At 44.8% G+C, this 18,445-nt stretch overlaps 1 protein-coding gene across 1 annotated transcript in view; it reads left to right on the top strand.

Moving 5' to 3' along the window:
• Positions 1–18,445, top strand: part of CFAP251 (cilia and flagella associated protein 251) — a 74,690-nt gene that overhangs the window by 43,597 nt on the left and 12,648 nt on the right. Inside the window, exons 18-21 of the mRNA XM_068990020.1 lie at positions 5,087–5,201; positions 6,241–6,404; positions 11,575–11,665; positions 11,885–12,028. Of these exons, the coding sequence (XP_068846121.1) occupies positions 5,087–5,201; positions 6,241–6,404; positions 11,575–11,665; positions 11,885–12,028 (514 nt within the window). The remainder of the gene's footprint in view (positions 1–5,086; positions 5,202–6,240; positions 6,405–11,574; positions 11,666–11,884; positions 12,029–18,445) is intronic.

The following is an 18,445-nucleotide window of genomic DNA, read 5'->3' as shown; positions in this document are numbered from 1 at the left end:
AAGATTTATATTCCATTGGATATATGGACTACATCTTCTTATCCATTCATCTATTGATGGACATGTAGGTTTCCTCCACATCTTAGCTATTGTAAGTAATGCTGCAGTAAATATAGGGGTGTGTATATCTTTTCAAATTAATGCTTTCATTTAGAGCCATGAAATCAGGTGTTTCTGCCATTGAAGAGCAATTGGAAATTAGTATAAAGCATCTTTCTTAAAAAATAGTTTATTAAGGTAAAATTCACATGACGTAAAACCAACCATTGTAAAGTGAACAATTCAGTGGTATTTAGTCCTTTCACCACCTACCTCCATCTAGTTTTAAAACATTCTCATCATTCCAAAGTAAAACCCCTGGCATAAAGCATCTTTTAAGCTGTAGGAATAATAAAGCCCTGTAACCACAACTTAATTGGGAAGGAATTGCCTTTTGATGATAAATCCAAAAGAATTTTAAAATGCATTTAAAAATATTTGAAAGAACACGAAGAGGCAGTTCAGAGAAAAAGGCCAATAAACCTATGAACAGATGCTTACCAGTACATCAAAGATGCAAATGGAAAGAAGACCTCATTTTTCACAAATCAGATTAGCCAAGATAAAAATGATCGATAGCGTCAAGTGTTGGCAAAGTCGTAAGACACTGTAACAGGCTGCTAGCGGCCGGGTTGGGGGGTGTAGTGTAAATGGGGACAACCTTTTGGGAGAGCAATTTGTTACCCTCTATTAAATTACAGCCTGTCTTCTGACTTCTAGGAATGTAGCCCACAGAAGTACTCACACAGGATGCCAAGACATAAGTAAAAGGATGTCTTGTTTGAAAATATTTTTAAAAGTGGAAACACTCCAAATGTCCATTAATAGGGGATTAGTTAAATGATGGCTTGTCAGTATGCTGAAACATGATGCTGCTTTTAGAAAAAGAAAAAAGAGAAGATAGCTCTCTGCATAGTAACATGGAAATATCTGTAAGACATAAATGAGAGAAAGTAAATTACCAAAGAAGCATGAATATATTTTCATATAAAATTATATTTATGTAACTTATATTTTTTCATCTAAAATTATAACTAAGTAGTCTAGAATATATATAAAGTTGTATACAGCAAATTATTACCCATGATTATCTTGGAATAAAGGGTGTAGTCATGTAGAGTTATGGGTAGATTTTTCTTTCTGTCTAAATATTTGAAAATTTTCACAATGAATATGTAAAATGTTTTCCATCAGAAGAAAAAGACATTAATTTTATGAAATTGTTAGAAATTCAGCAATACTATGTAGCAGTTACATAGCTCCTACTATGTGCTGCTGCTGCTAAGTTGCTTCAGTCGTGTCCAGCTGAGTACCCTACTATCTCCTGAACTGTACTGAATGCTTTATATATATATTAACTTGTTTAATGCTGACTGTAGTCTTATGGAGTAAATACTGTCATGATCCCTTTTTTACCAGTGAGGAACCTGAGGCCCAGAGGGGTTGAATGGCTTAACTTTTTTCCTTTTGCTTATTTATAATTTAAGCTGGAATTCATATACTGTGATATCTACCATTTTCAGTGGCTTTTTACTGTATTTACAAGGTTGTGTAACCATAATCACTATTCCATTCAAGAGCATTGTCATTACCCGCTAATGAGATATCCCAAACCCACTAGCCGTCATTCCCCATTCCCTTTCTTTCCCTCCGACCGCCTTCCCCCGCCACCACAACTATCCGTCCCTGGCAATTACTAGTCTACTTTCTGTCTCTATGGATTTTTCTGTTCTGGATACTTCATGTAAACAGAATCATATGATATGTGACTTCTGGGGTCTGGCTTCTTCGCATCATGCTTTCAAAGTTCAAACATGTTGTAGTCTGTGTCTGTGCTTCATCCCTTTTAACAGCTAAGTAATATTCCATTGTATAGACAGACCACATTTTGTCTGTCCATCCAGAAGCTGTCAATTGGATTGTCTCTACTCTTCGGCTCTTACAAACATTTGTATACAGGTTTCTGTGTAGACATCTGTTTCATTTCTCTTGGATACAGACTTAGCGGTGGAATTGCTGAATCATATGGTAACTATGCTGAACCATTTGAGGAACCGCCCCGCTGTTTTCCACAGCAGCTGCACCACTTCACATTTCCTGCCAGCCATATATGAAGGTTCTAGCTTCTCTACAACTTGCCCCTAATTTTTAAGGGTCAGAGCTGGGATTCTTACCAGAGTCTGTGCTCTTAACCATCCTCTTCCTTACATCTACCCGTTGAATAATGCTGGTTTTTATTTTACTTGGCCATACCATATGGCATGCAGGATCCTAGTTCCCTGACCAGGGACTGAACCCGGGCCCCTGCATTAGGAGCATGGAGTCCTTACTACGGGACCACCAGGGAAGTCCTACTCAGTGATATCTGAGGAAGGTCTTTAAACGTTCCTACTCAAATGATTAGATAAAGATGACTTAAAATTAGCTGATGCATTATCTATCATCTGGTTATTTTAGTATTTTTAACACTTCACCCTAATTCTCTGTGTATATGAGCCTGATCGTGGATCATCCAGCCTGGCCCCTCCTGCATCCTGCGGCCCAGCGGTCACAGTCAAACTTCAGAGTTTGCCCGTGCTCACCATCTCGGTCTTACCTTCCTTCACCCTCCTCCCCCAACTCCTTTCCCCTTTACCGTTTCTGCAGGTTTCAAGCAATAGTCCACATCCCATATGTTTGAGCTCCTGTTTCCACTGCCTGTTTTTCTGTTACTGCCCTATTTTTTTTCTGCCTTTGCAAACTCAGATGTCTTCTGCTAGATGTCTTATCACTCCTTCCCCAGTGTAGGCTCCATGCCAGGTGTTTGCTTGTCCCCTCACTTCTCCCCTTGTGGTGCTTCCACAGCTGTTGTCCCTGTAAGGCTGTGAGCTCAATGGCAGTAACTACCTCTCACTCATTTCTGAGTCCCGAGCCCCTGTCACAGTGCCTGGCACAGAGAGGTGCTCAAGAAAGTCGTACAAGGAGTGTCTCCTGTCCCTGCCAGATATGGGCTGGGTACAGGAGATACAGGGAGAAAACACATCCAAACCACAAGGGGCTTAAAATAGAAGATGAAAAACCTGCTGGCCTTATTCAGGGGCAGACTCAGGTTTTGTGGGATGTGAAGTGTATTTGAATTTGTGGGTCCTATTTTTTTTTTTAATTAAAAAAGAGATGTAAAGACTTCCCTGGTGGTCCAGTGGTTAAGAATCTGCCTTCCAATGCAGGGATGCAGGTTGGATCCCTGGTCGGGAAACTAAGATCTCACATGCTTCAGTTCAGTCACTCAGTCGTGTCTGACTCTTTGCGACCCCATGAACCGCAGCACGCCAGGCCTCCCTGTCCATCACCAACTCCCAGAGTTTACCCAAACTCATGTCCATTGAGTCGGTGATGCCATCCAACCATCTCATCCTCTGTTGTCCCCTTCTCCTCCTGCCCTCAATCTTTGCCAGCATCAGGGTCTTTTCAAATGAGTCAGCTCTTCACATCAGGTGGCCAAAGTATTGGAGTTTCAGCTTCAACATCAGTCCTTCCAATGAACACCCACGACTGATCTCCTTTAGGATGGACTGGTTGGATCTCCCTCCTTGCAGTCCAAGGGACTCTCAAGAGTCTTCTCCAACACCACAGTTCAAAAGCATCCATTCTTCTGCACTCAGCTTTCTTTATAGTCCAACTCTCACATCCATACATGACCACTGGGAAAACCATCACCTTGACTAGATGGACCTTTGTTGGCAAAGTAATGTCTCTGCTTTTTAATATGCTATCTAGGTTGGTCATAACTTTCCTTCCAAGGAGTAAGCGTCTTTTAATTTCCTGGCTGCAATCACCATCTGCAGTGATTTTGGAGCCCCCCCAAATAAAATCAGCCACTGTTTCCACTGTTTCCCCATCTATTTCCCATGAAGTGATGGGACCAGATGCCATGATCTTAGTTTTCTGAATGCTGAGCTTTAAGCCAACTTTTTCACTCTCCGCTTTCACTTCCACATGCTTGGGAGCGACTAAATACTCACTGAAACTACTGAGTCTGCACACCACAATTAGAGAGTCTGTGCGCTGCAACAAAGATCCCATTAGCTGGGACCTGATGCAGCCAGATTAATTGGTTAATATTAATTATAAACAAATATATATAAAATTTTAATTAAAAAGATATATAATTAGAAATAAATTAAAAATGGCAAGGGCCCCTCCCAGGCCTCAGAAGGTGCGTTTATAAGGGAGGGGTCCTGCAGCTCAGGTTTTGTCAGCTTCAGGGCAAAGCCAGCTCCAGGCTTGAGGTCACTTCTGGCAGACTAACCTCGGATCAGGTTCCTAGTTACCGTTAGAGAATCTAAATTCAGAAATCTGACTGTAAGGGTGCAATTCATTAGAGTGTGATGCACAGAGTTTTGGGGGGACCCTTGAGTTGCTCTCAGGCCTGCTGTCAGATGTCTGGGCACCAGACAGGGTCTCCCTCTAAGATCCTGGGCAACCCCGGGAGGATGGGGCTGTTTCCTCACATCCTGTCCATGCTCGTCTCGTCCTTGCAGCGTTTTCTGCATCCCTTGTTCGTGTACGCATTCTCGAGGCATGATGTTCCCTTCATTCAGCTGTCAAGGGGAGAGTCAGAGCCTTGGCCAAGAAGAGCATCCTTCACAAGCAAAATTTCCCTGAAACATCTAGAGCTGCTGCCCCTGATTTGCAGCCACCATTAGCGGTTGAGAGTGAGGTCTTTATGACAATGGGCTTAGTTAAGTGACAAGAAACTCAAAATTTAAAACATAGAGGGTGGACTTCCTTGATGGTCCAGTGGTTAAGACTTTGCCTTCCATTGCAGAGGATGCGGATTCAATCCCTCGTCAAGGAGTGAAAATCCCACATGTCTCACTACCAAAACATAAAGCAGAAACAATAGTGTAACAAATTCAATAAAGACTTTTAAAATGATCCACATCAAAAACAAACAAAAAAAAACAAGATCTTTAAAATGTATGAGGGATCGTGAAAGGGAACAAGTCATAAAACCTGCGTTCAGATTTGTGGAATTTAGAAAGCGTTTCTTTTTTTTCTCTTGCAGGAAGACACTCCTCGGGCCGGTTTATGGATCTCCCATTGAGCAGATACAAATCCTCCCAGTGAAATCCACTCTGGAACTGCAGAAGCGCTATATGGTGTTTATTAACAGAGACAAGGTGCCAGTGGTTTGCCCTCTGCCCCACTAAGGTGACCGAGTGTCTGGAGTGGGAAATAGCCACAGGTGTTACCAGACTTAAGAACACTGGCTTTCCCCAAGCCCAAGACTCTCATCCTGCTCCACACTGCAAACTGCCATAATTGAGTGAGGACGACTCTTAGGAGACTTCCCTTGTTTTCTCTACTCCCCAAAGTATACCAAAGGATTTTTCCTTTCCTTTCCTTTTCTTATGAAGACAAGTTAGTTACACTTAGTTGTACATTTAATGACTTAATCTAGGGACTTCCCTGGTGGTCCAGTGGCTAAGACTGTGAGCTCCCAACTCAGGGGCCCTGGGTTTGATCCCTGGTGAGGGAACTTAGATCCCACTTGCAGTGACTAAGAGTTCACATGCCATGACTAAGGATCCTGCATGCTGAAACTAAGACCTGGCACAGCCAAATAAATAAATTGACTAAAATAAATAATTTTTTAAAAAAATCTACAAGTCCATATGGAAAAGTATAAGATCATAAAATGCCATAATTATCCTGGAAAAGCCTGGACATCTGACCATGAAGGTAGGAGGGAAGTTTCCTTTCTGTGTCCCTGGTAGAACCAGGCATCCCTCTCCCAAGGGGCCACCCTGCAGGGCGCAGTGTATGTGAAGCCCCAGCCATATGAAATGCTTGAAATGCAGCCCTCACTGAGAAGGCAGTTCCGGACCCACAGGTCCTTCGCATAAACAGATCTGGAGCTGACACCTGACTGTGCCAAGTCTGGCCTGGGGCCTGGGTATGTTAGTCTGAATATCTAGTTACTTCTTCCTTTCTTGTCTTCCCTGGTGGCTCAGGGGTTAAAGTGTCTGCCCGCAATGCAGGAGAGCCGAGTTCGATCCCTGGATCCGGAAGATCCCCTGGAGAAGGAAATGGCAACCCACTCCAGTATTCTATTCTTGCCTGGAGAATCCCACGGACAGAGAAGCCTGGTGGGCTACAGTCCACGGGGTCGCAAAGAGTCGAACACGACTGAGCAACTTCACTTTTCTTCCTTTCTAGGTTGGACTTCAGATCTTACCAGTTGATGGCAATCCACATAAGACCTCTGCCCTCATATGCCACCCGAACGGGGTGGCCAGCATGGCCCTTTCCTATGATGGCTGCTATGCCTTCACAGCAGGAGGCCAGGATCGGTCAGTGGTGCAGTGGGAAATCAACTTAAGGTGCGTACTGCGGTGAGAAGCTTGGCCCCCTAAGGACGGTGAAACATATACACTCCTCCTTTTCACTCAGCAACAGCAGACAGGTATTAAACCCCTATGACAGGACTTCCCTGGTGGTCCAGTGGCTGAGACTCCATGCTCCCAATGCAGGGGGCCCGGGTTCTATCCCTGGTCAGGGAACTAGATCGATCCCACATGCTACAGCTAAGAGTTCATATGCTACAACTGAAGATCCTAAATGCTGCAACTAAAAAAAAATAAACGATCCCTTATCCCGGTACAGACAAATAAATAAATATTAGAAAAAATGAAAACAAAAACACCCTACAACATCCTGGGCACTGTGCTAGGCCTGCAGGTATAAAGACAGCCAAGACTCAGGCATGGCCTTCAGGGTGCTCCCCGAGACACTTGTTCATATTAAGGGGCAGACAGAAGGTTATTCTCCTGTCTCAGGGACCCGTGGTGTTTGCAGGCGAAGCCGTGTGATCCTACCTCTTGAACCCATGCCCGTTTCCCCCAAAGTACTTCTCACTGTGTCGCCTGAAAATCCACACCAGCTAGAGAGATCAAGCCCGAATCTCCAAACTGTGTGTTACAGAAATAGTAAGAGTATTATCTGAAATGTGTATTTTCAGTGTTCTCACCCTGCCCTGAGCTGCGAATTTCTGCCTAGGGTGAGGCTGAAGAGTTCCGTGATCGGGCATAGGAGAGACACAGACTTTGAGGTCAGAGACACATGGATTTGAATCTGAAGACTACTGTCTGCTGGCTGTGGGACCCTAGGTCCCAGAGATTAGCATCTCAGATCTTTAGATTCCTTGTCTGTGCAATGGAGGGGGGTGGTGGTGCAGAAGGGGACAACAATAGGGACTTTTATAGGATCCTTACGGAAAGCACACACCACTGAGCTAACGACAGTAAATTAATGATTTCCTTTCATCTCTTCTTCCTTATAAAGGCATTTGGTTAGGCGTGCAGGATCTTTCTTATTAAAAAAGGTTAGGAACTCCCCTGGCTGCCCAGTGGTTAGGACTGCATGCTTCCATCGCAGGGGCTGTAGGTTCAATCCCTGGCTGGGGAACGAAGATCCTACATGATGAACAGTGCGGCCAAAAAATAATAATGTTTTTTTTTTTTTTTTTTTTAAAGAAGGATTACCACTAAAGTAATCCTCTCATCTCTCCAAATTCATTGAACAGCCACAGGGCGGAGCCAGTTTCTTTCCTGACCACCTTCTCTATGCCCCTCTTCCTGGCAGGGTCCTGTGAGGAGCTGGGTAAAAACAGCCCAGAGAAAGGTACCTTCCTAAAAGAACAAACCCAATTTGTTTGTTGGGTAAAAGAATACCCCCTAGGCTTCCCTGGTGGCGCAGTGGATAAGAATCTACCCGCCAGTGCAGGGGACACAGTTTTGATCCCTGGTCGGGAAAGATTCCGCATGCCGTGGAGCAACTAAGCCCCGTGTGCCCCAACTGCTGAGCCCGTGCGCTGCGACTACTGAAGCCGCAGAGCCGGTGCTCCACGAGAAGAGACGCTAACTCGCCGCAACTAGAGAAAGCCCACGCGACGGCAACAAAGAGCCACCGCAGCCAAAGCTAAATAAAGCATAAAGTGAAAGTATACCCCCACCGTCTGCCAAGTGCACATCCCTCTTCTGTGGCAGACATCGAAGCTTCTCCCCTTCACGTGAATAGAAGCAAGACCAGCCAGGTAAATCCGCTTTGGAACCTCGAGGGGGTTTCAGATTGCAGTTGAAACTCTGACCTTCACCTCTGTTCTCACCCAGAAGGGCAGATTTGGGGGATTTAGAAGCTGAAGGTGAACTCTCCCCTTGAAAAGAACTTACTCATCACGTCTCCAGCATGAGGTGCTTAATCCTTTGACACCTATAGCCTGTTACCCGGATGGATGGGGTCAAGTGACATCCTGGTGGGAAGACAGAATCCTCCTTTTTTTTTTTTTTTTCCATTTTTGTCCTCATCTCAATCATCTTGAGATCTGGAATGGCAGAGATTTAAAAAAAAAAAGAGCACTCGCTTTCCAGTAGCTTTCCTGAACATGGCCAGAATCCAGGCTTGCGAGAATTTCAATTTAATCTGTTGTGGGGACAAAGGATCATTATAAACTAATTAGCACTTCATCACTGCTTCTGGTGTTTTAATATGTTCAGTGCTTCACTAATGGGAAGAAATGTAAAAACCCGAAACAAGTAAACAAGTGAAATTTCCTACTAGGTCTATTGATGGCGAGTTGTAGGGTAAAATGAAGGTGATACATCCTGTCACGTTCACATCATCTTAACCAACAAACTCCTAGGCCCCTGAATTATCATTGCAGCGTCTCAGACTTCCCCGGGGAGACCCCTTCCCTTCATCTTTCCCCAAGTCCCTGACTCGTACTTTCCCTTCCCCTATCTTGGGTGGCAGGCCACCCTTTTTCTCTCCTTGTCAGGAATCTGTTTTTAAATCCCCCATTTTTGTGCTCAACCTCTCGCCCACCTGGCATCCTGCTGTCTTGCTCAGACAAGTGCCAGAAAGACCCAGATTCAAATCCCACCTCCCCTGCTACTTGCTGACCTGAGGCAAGTCCCTTCCCTTCCTTGAGCCTCAGTTTCTCCATCTGTTAAAATGGGAACATTACCACTGTGTTCAGAGCTGATTTATTTGTTTGTTTGTTTTTTATCTCTCTCTTTTTTTTTTTTTTGCAGTATGGGACATGCAGGATCTTAGTTCCCTTATCAGAGATCAAACAAGGCAGTGGAAGTGCCAAGCCCTAATCACTGGACAGCCAGGGAATTCTCCCTCCATGATATCTTTATACAAATATAAATATATATATTCATATTGCATGCTATATGTACCCATCTGCACCTGCGTTTTGCACTTGGCAGTATATTTATTTGGCTGCACCTCAAGGCATGTGGGATCTTAGTTCCCCTACTAGGGAACTAAGTGATGGCTATCATTGCTATCCCTGCTCCCTTTCCCCTCCCCATCTCCTCCCCCTCCCCTCCCCCCTCTTTCCCTTCCCCCCTTCCCCTCCCCTCTCCCCCCTCCCCCTCTCCCTCCTCTCCCCTCCCCTTCCCGACACCCTCCCCTAGGGAACCTTTACTGAGCACCTGCTCTGTGTTGGTTGCCGCCTCACAGCTACTCCGGCTTTGGATCATTCCCCAAAGTACTGACTATATTCCTGGGCACACAGTAGGAAAAGCATTCTCAGTAAATGAGCCTCCACCTTGTTCCCCAATGACCTCTTGTTTTGTGGCGAGTGTTAGAACCCAACTTAGGGAGAAATGGGAAGTTAGGACCAGTCCTGTCCTGGGATCTCAGGATCCCAGCAGCCAGGACCGCCCACCCTCGGCGTTTGCTCTCTGTTCGCCTCTGCCATAACCCGCTGTCACTCTGCCGAGGCGGGTTTCATCACTCGGTGGAAACATGGCCTCTGATGGTTCCTAGATTTCACAGCACAGCTGAGGGAAGGCTCATCCCACAGCTCTGGTGGAACAAGCCCAGTCAGTCCCGCTGGCTCTCCCGTCAGCTGACAGTGGCGGAGCCAGGAGCATGTTGCAGCTCTGACCAGCGGAGGGCTGCTCCCATAGGATCCAGAGCTCTGTGAGCCTGTTCCCTGGGGCTTTCCTGGTAGTGATAGGCTCCTCCATGTCACATCGGGCCTTTAAACTGGCCCTGCTTCAGAACCACGCGGCTAACCGTGGCCTCTCTGCCCACAGTGCCGGTTGGGATTGGGCTTGAGGCTGGCCTGGGAGCCTCAGAGCAGGCACCCTCTTAGCCAGACTCCTGCCTCGATAGCTAATGTCAGAGCCAAGAGTTGGGTGAAGGCTGAGCCCAGCTGGAGATGGGCCTCAGGCCCACCTGGAGCCCAGGCCCACCTGGAGAGTACATCAGCTCCACAGACCACCAGCAGCCTGCTTGGGTGGGGCTTGTGCGGGGTCCTGACTGAGAACTGAGGACTGTTTGGTGGCTGACTCCTGCAGGAACGGTGGAGGTGTTGACCCAGGTCAACAGTACTAATAACCCTGGGCCAGGCCCTGGGTCCCGTGCTTTCTATGCATTGCCTGATTTATCCTCACAGCTATCCGGCGACATAAGGACTGTTGACAACCCTGTTGTACAGGTCTGGAAACTCGCTCCAAGGGGCTCAGGGACTGCCCCAGCCATGGAGTTAGGTGGTGAGGCTGTGGATTCATATGCTATCTTCCTGATTCAATTCCACACCTCAACAAAGATTCATCATAGGAGAAAAACAAAGGGCTTCGTGTCCAATTCTTTATGTGCATTCACTTTAATTTTCACAACTGTCTCGTGAGGCAGACCCTGTAATTATTCCCATTTTTCAGAATAGGAAACTGAGGCCCCGAGTAGTAAAGTCACTTGCCCATGATCACCCTGCTCTCTGGAGGCAGAGCCAGGGCTCACAGGCATGTCCCTTTCACTCCAGATTCAGTATACTTAACCACTTCCCCACCATAGTCTCTACAAAGTGTGTCTTAATCATCCTCCAAATAAGCTAGTGGTCTGATGAGCAGAAATCCAGTCAGTGGATTATTAAAATGATTTTATATTATTAGCATTTTGTATGAGACAGAGTCAGCCTCACATAAAAAGTAGGTTTTCTTACAACTTAAAGGGCCTATTTTTGGAAACATCTGACCCTGTGTTAGAGAGCAGAGGGTTATTTTTATCTGACCAGCGTGGGTCCCTTGTGGCCTCCTGAGTTTTTATGGAAGCAATTAGCGCTGGCCGTCCACTGGTGCCACATCCCATTCCCCTGGCTCTGGTCACACGCAGATCTAAGGTTACAGCACGGCCGCTCTGCTGGGGGCGGTCCATGGGCTCAGCACATGGGGACCCTCCTCTCCCTCCAGAGGATTTCCCCAAAGACTGCAGACAGATTGCCAGGCGCCTGTCCTGTCATCCCAAAGAGAGTATCACCATCTTTAAGACGGGGGCCCCGACCCACCGGGTTCCACACTTAAAATTGAATTTTCCATATGCAGCTTCATATTGGAGGGAATTTGCTTAGCAAGTTTACAGAGACCCTAGTTGTATCCGCACTGTAATACCCTTCAGGACTGCAGCCTGCAGGACTTGTGGGCCATCATGTTCCCGCCTGAGTGCTCTCTAATAGCGATGTTTCTTTTATTGTTCTAGTGCCCTGGAGGCGGCGGTTTCTCTCGGGGGCGAAGACCTGACCCCGTTCTACGGTCTGGTGTCTGGTGGCAGGGAAGGAAAATTCTACAGGGTAATTGTCCTCAGAATAAACACTTCCCCGTAACATCTAGTTAAGTTTGTAAAACAAATGTGCCTGGGGTTAACCTTCTTGCTTTTTAAAATTTTTCCCAAAGCTCTTTTCCCCACTGAGCTCAAAATGTACTTTCTAGAAAATGCCCTTCAAGTCTTAATGGCTGGTTCAGACTGAAGCCAGAAATGCATGTTGTGTTTCCACTTTATTTCCACGTAGGAGCTGGAAGACTATTTTTACTATTCTCAGCTCCGTAGTCAAGGTATCGATACAATGGAGACCAGAAAGGTGTCGGAACACATCTGCCTGTCGGAGCTTCCTTTTGTCATGAGAGCAATTGGCTTTTACCCATCGGAAGGAGAGGTAGGTAGAGGGAAAACAAGCGCAGGCAGGATGTGTTATTTATAAAAAAACGACCTCAGGGAGCCGTCATCATAGGCCAAAGTAAAAATCTAACACCATTCTTACATAAATGGATCAGAAAGGAGGTTCTGGGCATAGCTGAGGCATTGCTTAGAAACAGACTTACCGTAAAGATACCCCTGTCAGGCGGATTCCTTGCCAGAGTTTGATGTGGTTGGTGAGAGCATGCATGCCTGCTAAGTCGCTTCAGTCGCGTCCGACTCTCTGCAACCCCATAGACTGTAGCCTGCCAGGCTTCTCTGTCCATGGGGATTCTCCAGGCAAGAATACTGGAGTGGGTTGCCATGCCCTCCTCCAGGGGATCTTACCGATCCAGGGATCCAGCTTGTGTCTCTTACCTCCTCCTGCATTGGCAGGCGGGTTCTTTACGACTAGCACCACCTTTTTGGAATTAGACAGAAGGCCCCTCGATGCATGAGGACCAGCCTCATGGGATTCAGGGAGGTGATGCCTGCACAGCGCTTGGCACAGAGTAGGCTGCATAGAAAGATCTCAGTAGATGTTCACTGTTGTGATCATTTCCCTGTGTAGCTGCAGTTCACCTGGCCTGTGTGAATGGGCTGCCCTTGAGGTGGCTACTCATCCCAGGCTGGGGATGGAGCTCAGGAGATACAGCACTTCCTTGGCACCTCACAGCTCACCCCTAAATGCAAGGGACTCCCAACAATGACCAGAGGAAGTGTTCCTCATGGAAACTGTGGCTTAAAATGCAACTGATTGGAATATCCCTGGCAGTCCAGTGGTTAAGACTCTACACTGCCACTGCAGGGGGCTTGAGTTCCATCATCCGGGGAACTAAGATCCTGCATGCCACAAGGAACAGCCAAAAAAAAAAAAACGCAATTGACTGGGTTTTCTTTCTGACTTAAAATGCTAACACATTCTCATTGTAGAAAGTTTGGGAAAGATACACAAGTGAAATGAACATAATTCCTTGTAATTCCTCTACATGGAGACTTCAGTTATTGGTATCTTCCTGGATTGATTTATATATATAATGCATGTATACATAATGTTTAAAAACAAATGGGTACCACATTGGATATATACTTTCATCCTATATTTTCACTTGGTATTGTCATACACATTTCCCATTTCATTAACAGTTCTCTGAAAACTTGATTTTTAAAGGTTATAGCTTAATTTTATAACTTTGATTTAGAAAATAGAACTGTAAAGAAGAAAAGAGAAATGATTCAGAGGTAGTCATTATTAACATTTTGGTGGACTTCTATCTATTGTTTTCTGTTTGGATATAGATGTATAAATTTTTAAACAAAGAATTGTTGTTGTATGGTGTATGTAGGTGTATATCAACAAATGCATGCATGCTTAGTTACTCAGTCGTGTCTGACTCTTTTCTACCCCATGGATTGCAGCCCACCAGGCTCCTCTGTCCATGGGGATTCTCCAGGCAAGAATACCGGAGTAGGTGGCCATGCCCTCCTCCAGGGGATCTTCCCAACCCAGGGATTGAACCCAGGTCTCCCACATTGCTGGCGGGTTCTTTACCGTCTGAGCCCCCAGGGAAGCCACATGTCTCAACATTCTACAGAGTATGTGTGCACGTGTGTGTGCACAGCAGCATTCTCAGGAACTCTTGTTTTGTGAGCACGTGGTGAAAATTACTTGATAATGTGTTTTTGTACCCCTGGCTTTATGAAGATCTGATTGATATAGTGTTCGTTTAAAGTATTCAGTGTAGTGATTTTATATACATACATGTTATAAAATGATCACCACCACTCAGTTAATTAACATATCACATCCATCACCTTGAAGAGTTACAATCTTTTGTGTATGTTGAGAACTTTAAAATCTATTATTTTAGCAGCTTTCAAATATACAGCGCTGTTGTTTTTTTTTTTAATTTACTTCCCTATTTATTTGGCTTCTCTGGGTCTTAGTGGCATGTGGGGTGTTTAGTTGCAGCATGTGGGATCTGGCTCCCTGACCAGGGTTGAAACCATGTCCTCTGCATTGAAGGTGGATTCTTAACCACTGGACCACCAGGGAAGTCCTTTGTATTGTTAACTGGAGTACCTTCTAACCCAGGACTTGTTTATACCTGGGAGTTTATATCCTTTAACCATTTTTCACCCATTTCTCCTACTCTCTACCTTCTTCCCCTGGCAACTGCCAATCTGTCTTCTGTTTCTATGAGTTTGATTTAGTTTTATTTTTTCAGATTTTGCATACAACTTGAGATCATACGGTATTTGTCTTCCTCTGTTTGACATTTCACTCAGCATAATGCCCTCAAGGTCCATCCACATTGTCATAAATGGCAAGAATTCCCTCTTCTTTATGGCTGGATAATATCCCAGTAATGTTCCATCATGCACACAGACACAGCCCATATTTTCTTTATGCATTCCCACCAACAATGCACAAGAACTCCCATTTAACTTCACATCCTTGTGAGCATTGGTTTTCTTTTTTTTTGATAAAAGCCATTCTGACAGATACAAGGTGATAACTCATTGTGCTTCTGATTTGCATTTTCCTAATGGTTAGTGATGTGAGCATCTTTTCATGTACTTGTTGATCATTTGAATATCTTCTTTAGAAAGATATCCCCTTGGGTCTTCTGCCTATTTTTAAAATGGGTTACTTGGTTTTTTTGCTATTGGTTGTGAGTTCCTTATGTATTTTAGGTGTCAACCCCTTATCGGATGTGTGGTTTGGAAATATTCTCTCCCATTCCATAGGTTGCTTTTTCATTTTGTCAGTCATCTCTTCTCCTGTGCATAAGCTTTTTGGTCTGCTATAGACAACATGCTTTCTTAAGTCCATATATTCAGTTGATCTATTCCTCAGTTGATGACACATAGGTTGTGTGAAGTATTTAGGCTGTCAGAGACATGGCTATGATGAATATCTCTGCATATGGTTTCTGTACTTCTTTGATTGTTTTCCTCAGTCAAAGTCCTAGAACTAGAATTACCAGATCAGATAATATTACCAGAATTACCAGATCAGAACTTTAAGGCCCGGTTGCCAAATAGTTTTCTAGAAATGTAGCCTTTTACGGCTCACCCTTAATCACACATAACTCCTGAAACCCAGCTGAGACTTGATGTTCACCTTAGGTGTCTGAGCACAGTTTAGTGATGTGAGCTATGACCCTGGTCATTTCCCTTGGCCTCAGTGGCCTCCCCAGAGTCACCTCTTTTTTTACTTCTCCAAGTGTGACTAGAACATGGCTTTTATTCTCCACATAGAGTCTGGAGAAATGAACTTTCAGAGCCTGTAAACCTAAGTTGGGTCTTGAATGAGCACCTTAAAAACACCTGAGACTCTTTTAAGCTCCTTTAAAGTCTTTTGACCAGTGTGCGTTTTGTAGAAGTATGTGGCCAGAAATGGAAACTATCCAGAAAGTTTGTGCAACCCACATAAAAGTGTTTTTTAAGAGCTGTGTTCCTGAAGTGTATTGCCTAGAACCCTATTTTCTGAAGCTGGCAAGTTCAATAGAATCACCTGGAGCATTTACTAAAAAATCAGAGTCCCTGGCCCCATCCCAGATCTAGCCAATCAGAATCTCCATGGAACCTAAGGATCTGGATTTTCCTTTTCAAAAAAAATTTTTTTCTCCTCCTTCTTCTGTTTGCTTATTATTATTTTTTAAAAAACATTTATTTATGTGTTGGACTGCATAGGGTCTTAGTTGTGGCATAAGGGATCTTTATTTGCTTCATGAGAACTTTTAGTTGCAGCATGTGGGATCTAGTTCCCTGACCAGGGATCAAACCTGCAAGGCAGATTCATATATATATATATATATATATATATATATATATATAAGTTTTAATTTATTTACTTAGTTTTGACTGTTCTGGGTCTTCGTGGCTGTGTGCAGGCTTTTTTCTAGTTGCGGTGCGTACACTTCTCTTATTGAGGAGCACGGGCCCTAGGGTACATGGGCTTCAGTATTTACTCCACGTGGGCTCAGTATTTGCAGCTCGCAAGTTCTAGAGCACTGGTGCAGTACTTGTGACATGTATGGGCTCAGTTGCTCCACGGCATGTGGGATCCTCCTGGATCAGGGATCAAACCCATGTCCCCTGCATTGGCAGGTGGACTCTCTTAACTACTGGACCACCAGCGAGGTCCCTGCCACTCAGGATTCTTGATTTTAAACCCTGGGCTCAAGTAAATGTGTCCTCTGCAGTACTGTTTTGTCAAGAAGTGAATTCTGGATGTTTAACCTCTGTGACTGTCACCCACCTGCCACGCAAAGTGCTCAAGGGTGGCACAGAGTGACTGTGGTTTTTCTGCTTACTCTGGAAGTAAGAAGTGTAATCACTGAAGGCTCACTCCATTGTCCTACCTTTGGGCAAAAATAATAAAGCTTAATCACCTATCGAAATTTTTTCTGATGAGTAGTAAGTACCCAGAGGGAATTCCCGGGTGGCCCAGTTACGTTAGGACTCCGCACTTTTGCTGCTGAGAGCCTGGGCTTCTTCTTTTTTTTTTTTTTTTAATTTTAAAATCTTTAATTCTTACATGCGTTCCCAAACATGAACCCCCCTCCCACCAAGAGAGAGAGCCTGGGCTTCTATCCGTGGTCAGGGAACTAAGTTCCCACAAGCCTCATGGTGTGCCCACCTCCCCACAAAAAAAGTACCAGGAAAAAAAGGTCAGCCTGCCACAAATGTTGCAAAGTGATCCTGAATATCATTTACCCACATAGAAACAAAAATAGATGAAAATGGTCACTGCTGGCTTGTCGCTGGCTCTTGCATGAGTTCCCCACCCTGGCTGCCACAAAAGGGGTTCCAGTGCCCCAGTGTCTTCATAAATCCCCTGGACTCCAGGGTTTTTCATCCACTTAGAAAACACGTTTACTCTCTGGACATGTTCTCTGAAGGCCCCCGATCCAGATGTGTTCACTGAGGAGCGCGTTTATTGCTGAAGCTCCTCGGGGAGAACTTTTTGATCTCTTGTTCTCATCAGATTTATAGCAATTTTAATAAAAAATGTTTTGGGGGCTTTGAAACTTTTAGACCCAGGCTTTACCCTGGTTCATGAAACATTTCCTACTGAGATGCAGCTGCTCCCCCTCCCCCGAGAATTTCCATGAAGAAGTAGGCCCAGCTCATAGAATATTGTAGCACTTGGTTACATGAAAGACTTAGAGTTTCAAACTAACAACCCCCAACCCCGCCCAAGGCTAGATATTATTTATATTTTTCTTTATGTCATTTAAACTGCCTTGGAATATGTATCTAATCAGTGTGGCAAACTGAAGCCAAATTATACAAGACTATAACCCTCCCTAAAGGATCCCTAACCCCACCCGTCTTCTGCAGAACACAGCCAAAGAGGTGGGGGTGGGTTGCTCCTACAAATCTTCATTTTTCAAAAGAAAGGTCTGCAGTGTTTATGATGTTGTATAAGGAGCTCAAACTTAGGTTTGGGTTCCTAAGTTAGGGTTCCTTCACAAGTCTGTATAGCTGATTTCACATGCAAGAAAGTGTTTTTCTGGTTGCGTCGGCTTCTCTCTAGTTGAGGCACGTGGGCTCAGTGGTCATGGCGTGCAGGCTTAGTTTGCCCAGAGGACTACCGGGGAAGTCCCATGAGAAAGTTTTGTCTTCCATCTTTATAGGTGTATTCTTTCCTCTTCCGGGTCTTTGGAATATCTTGTTGGGCTCGGCCCACGCTTCATGCCACGTGTGTTCCCTGGTCCCTTGTGGCTATGTTCCTATTTAGCTTTCCGAGCGTTATACATTCTTGATGTTTTCACAGTGATTTTACAGCAGTGTGACCTCTTAGGCCAATTAAGGCCGATCCTGGCAGAAAGGCATGGGCCCAACAGGAGCTCACATGGTGGATGCTCAGCAAATCTTGGTTGAATGAATAAATGAATAATTGAATGATGCTCACCAGTCATGTTTGACTGCAAAGACAATGAGGAAGATAGAATCCCTGACTTCATGATTTGATCTCAGAGTAATTAATAAGTATTTGGTATATTCTGCAACTTTAGCCTTGTTTAGGAGAATTTGGAGACGAAATAAATAATCGCTTAGCTTTTTAAATATGCTCATTTTGGATCCAGCAATTCTACTTTGAGGAATGTATCCTACAGAAAAATTCAGGCAAGGGTAACAGTGACATACAACTACTGCAATGGGTTAGTCGCTCAGTCGTGTCCGACACTTTGCGACCCCACGAACTGTAGCCTGCCAGGCTCCTCTATCCATGTGATTCTCCAGGCAAGAACACTGGAGTGGATTGCCATTCCCTTCTCCAGAGGATCTTCCTGACCCAGGGATCAAACCCAGGTCTCCTGCATTGCAGGCAGATTCTTTACCATCTGAGCTACAACTACTGCAGGATAGTTTATAATAATGA

This window comes from Capricornis sumatraensis, chromosome 17 (genome assembly GCF_032405125.1).
Source record: "Capricornis sumatraensis isolate serow.1 chromosome 17, serow.2, whole genome shotgun sequence".
NCBI lineage: Eukaryota > Metazoa > Chordata > Mammalia > Artiodactyla > Bovidae > Capricornis > Capricornis sumatraensis.
The sequence above is the reverse complement of the archived record's forward strand: the minus strand, read 5'-3'. Positions and strand labels throughout refer to the sequence as shown.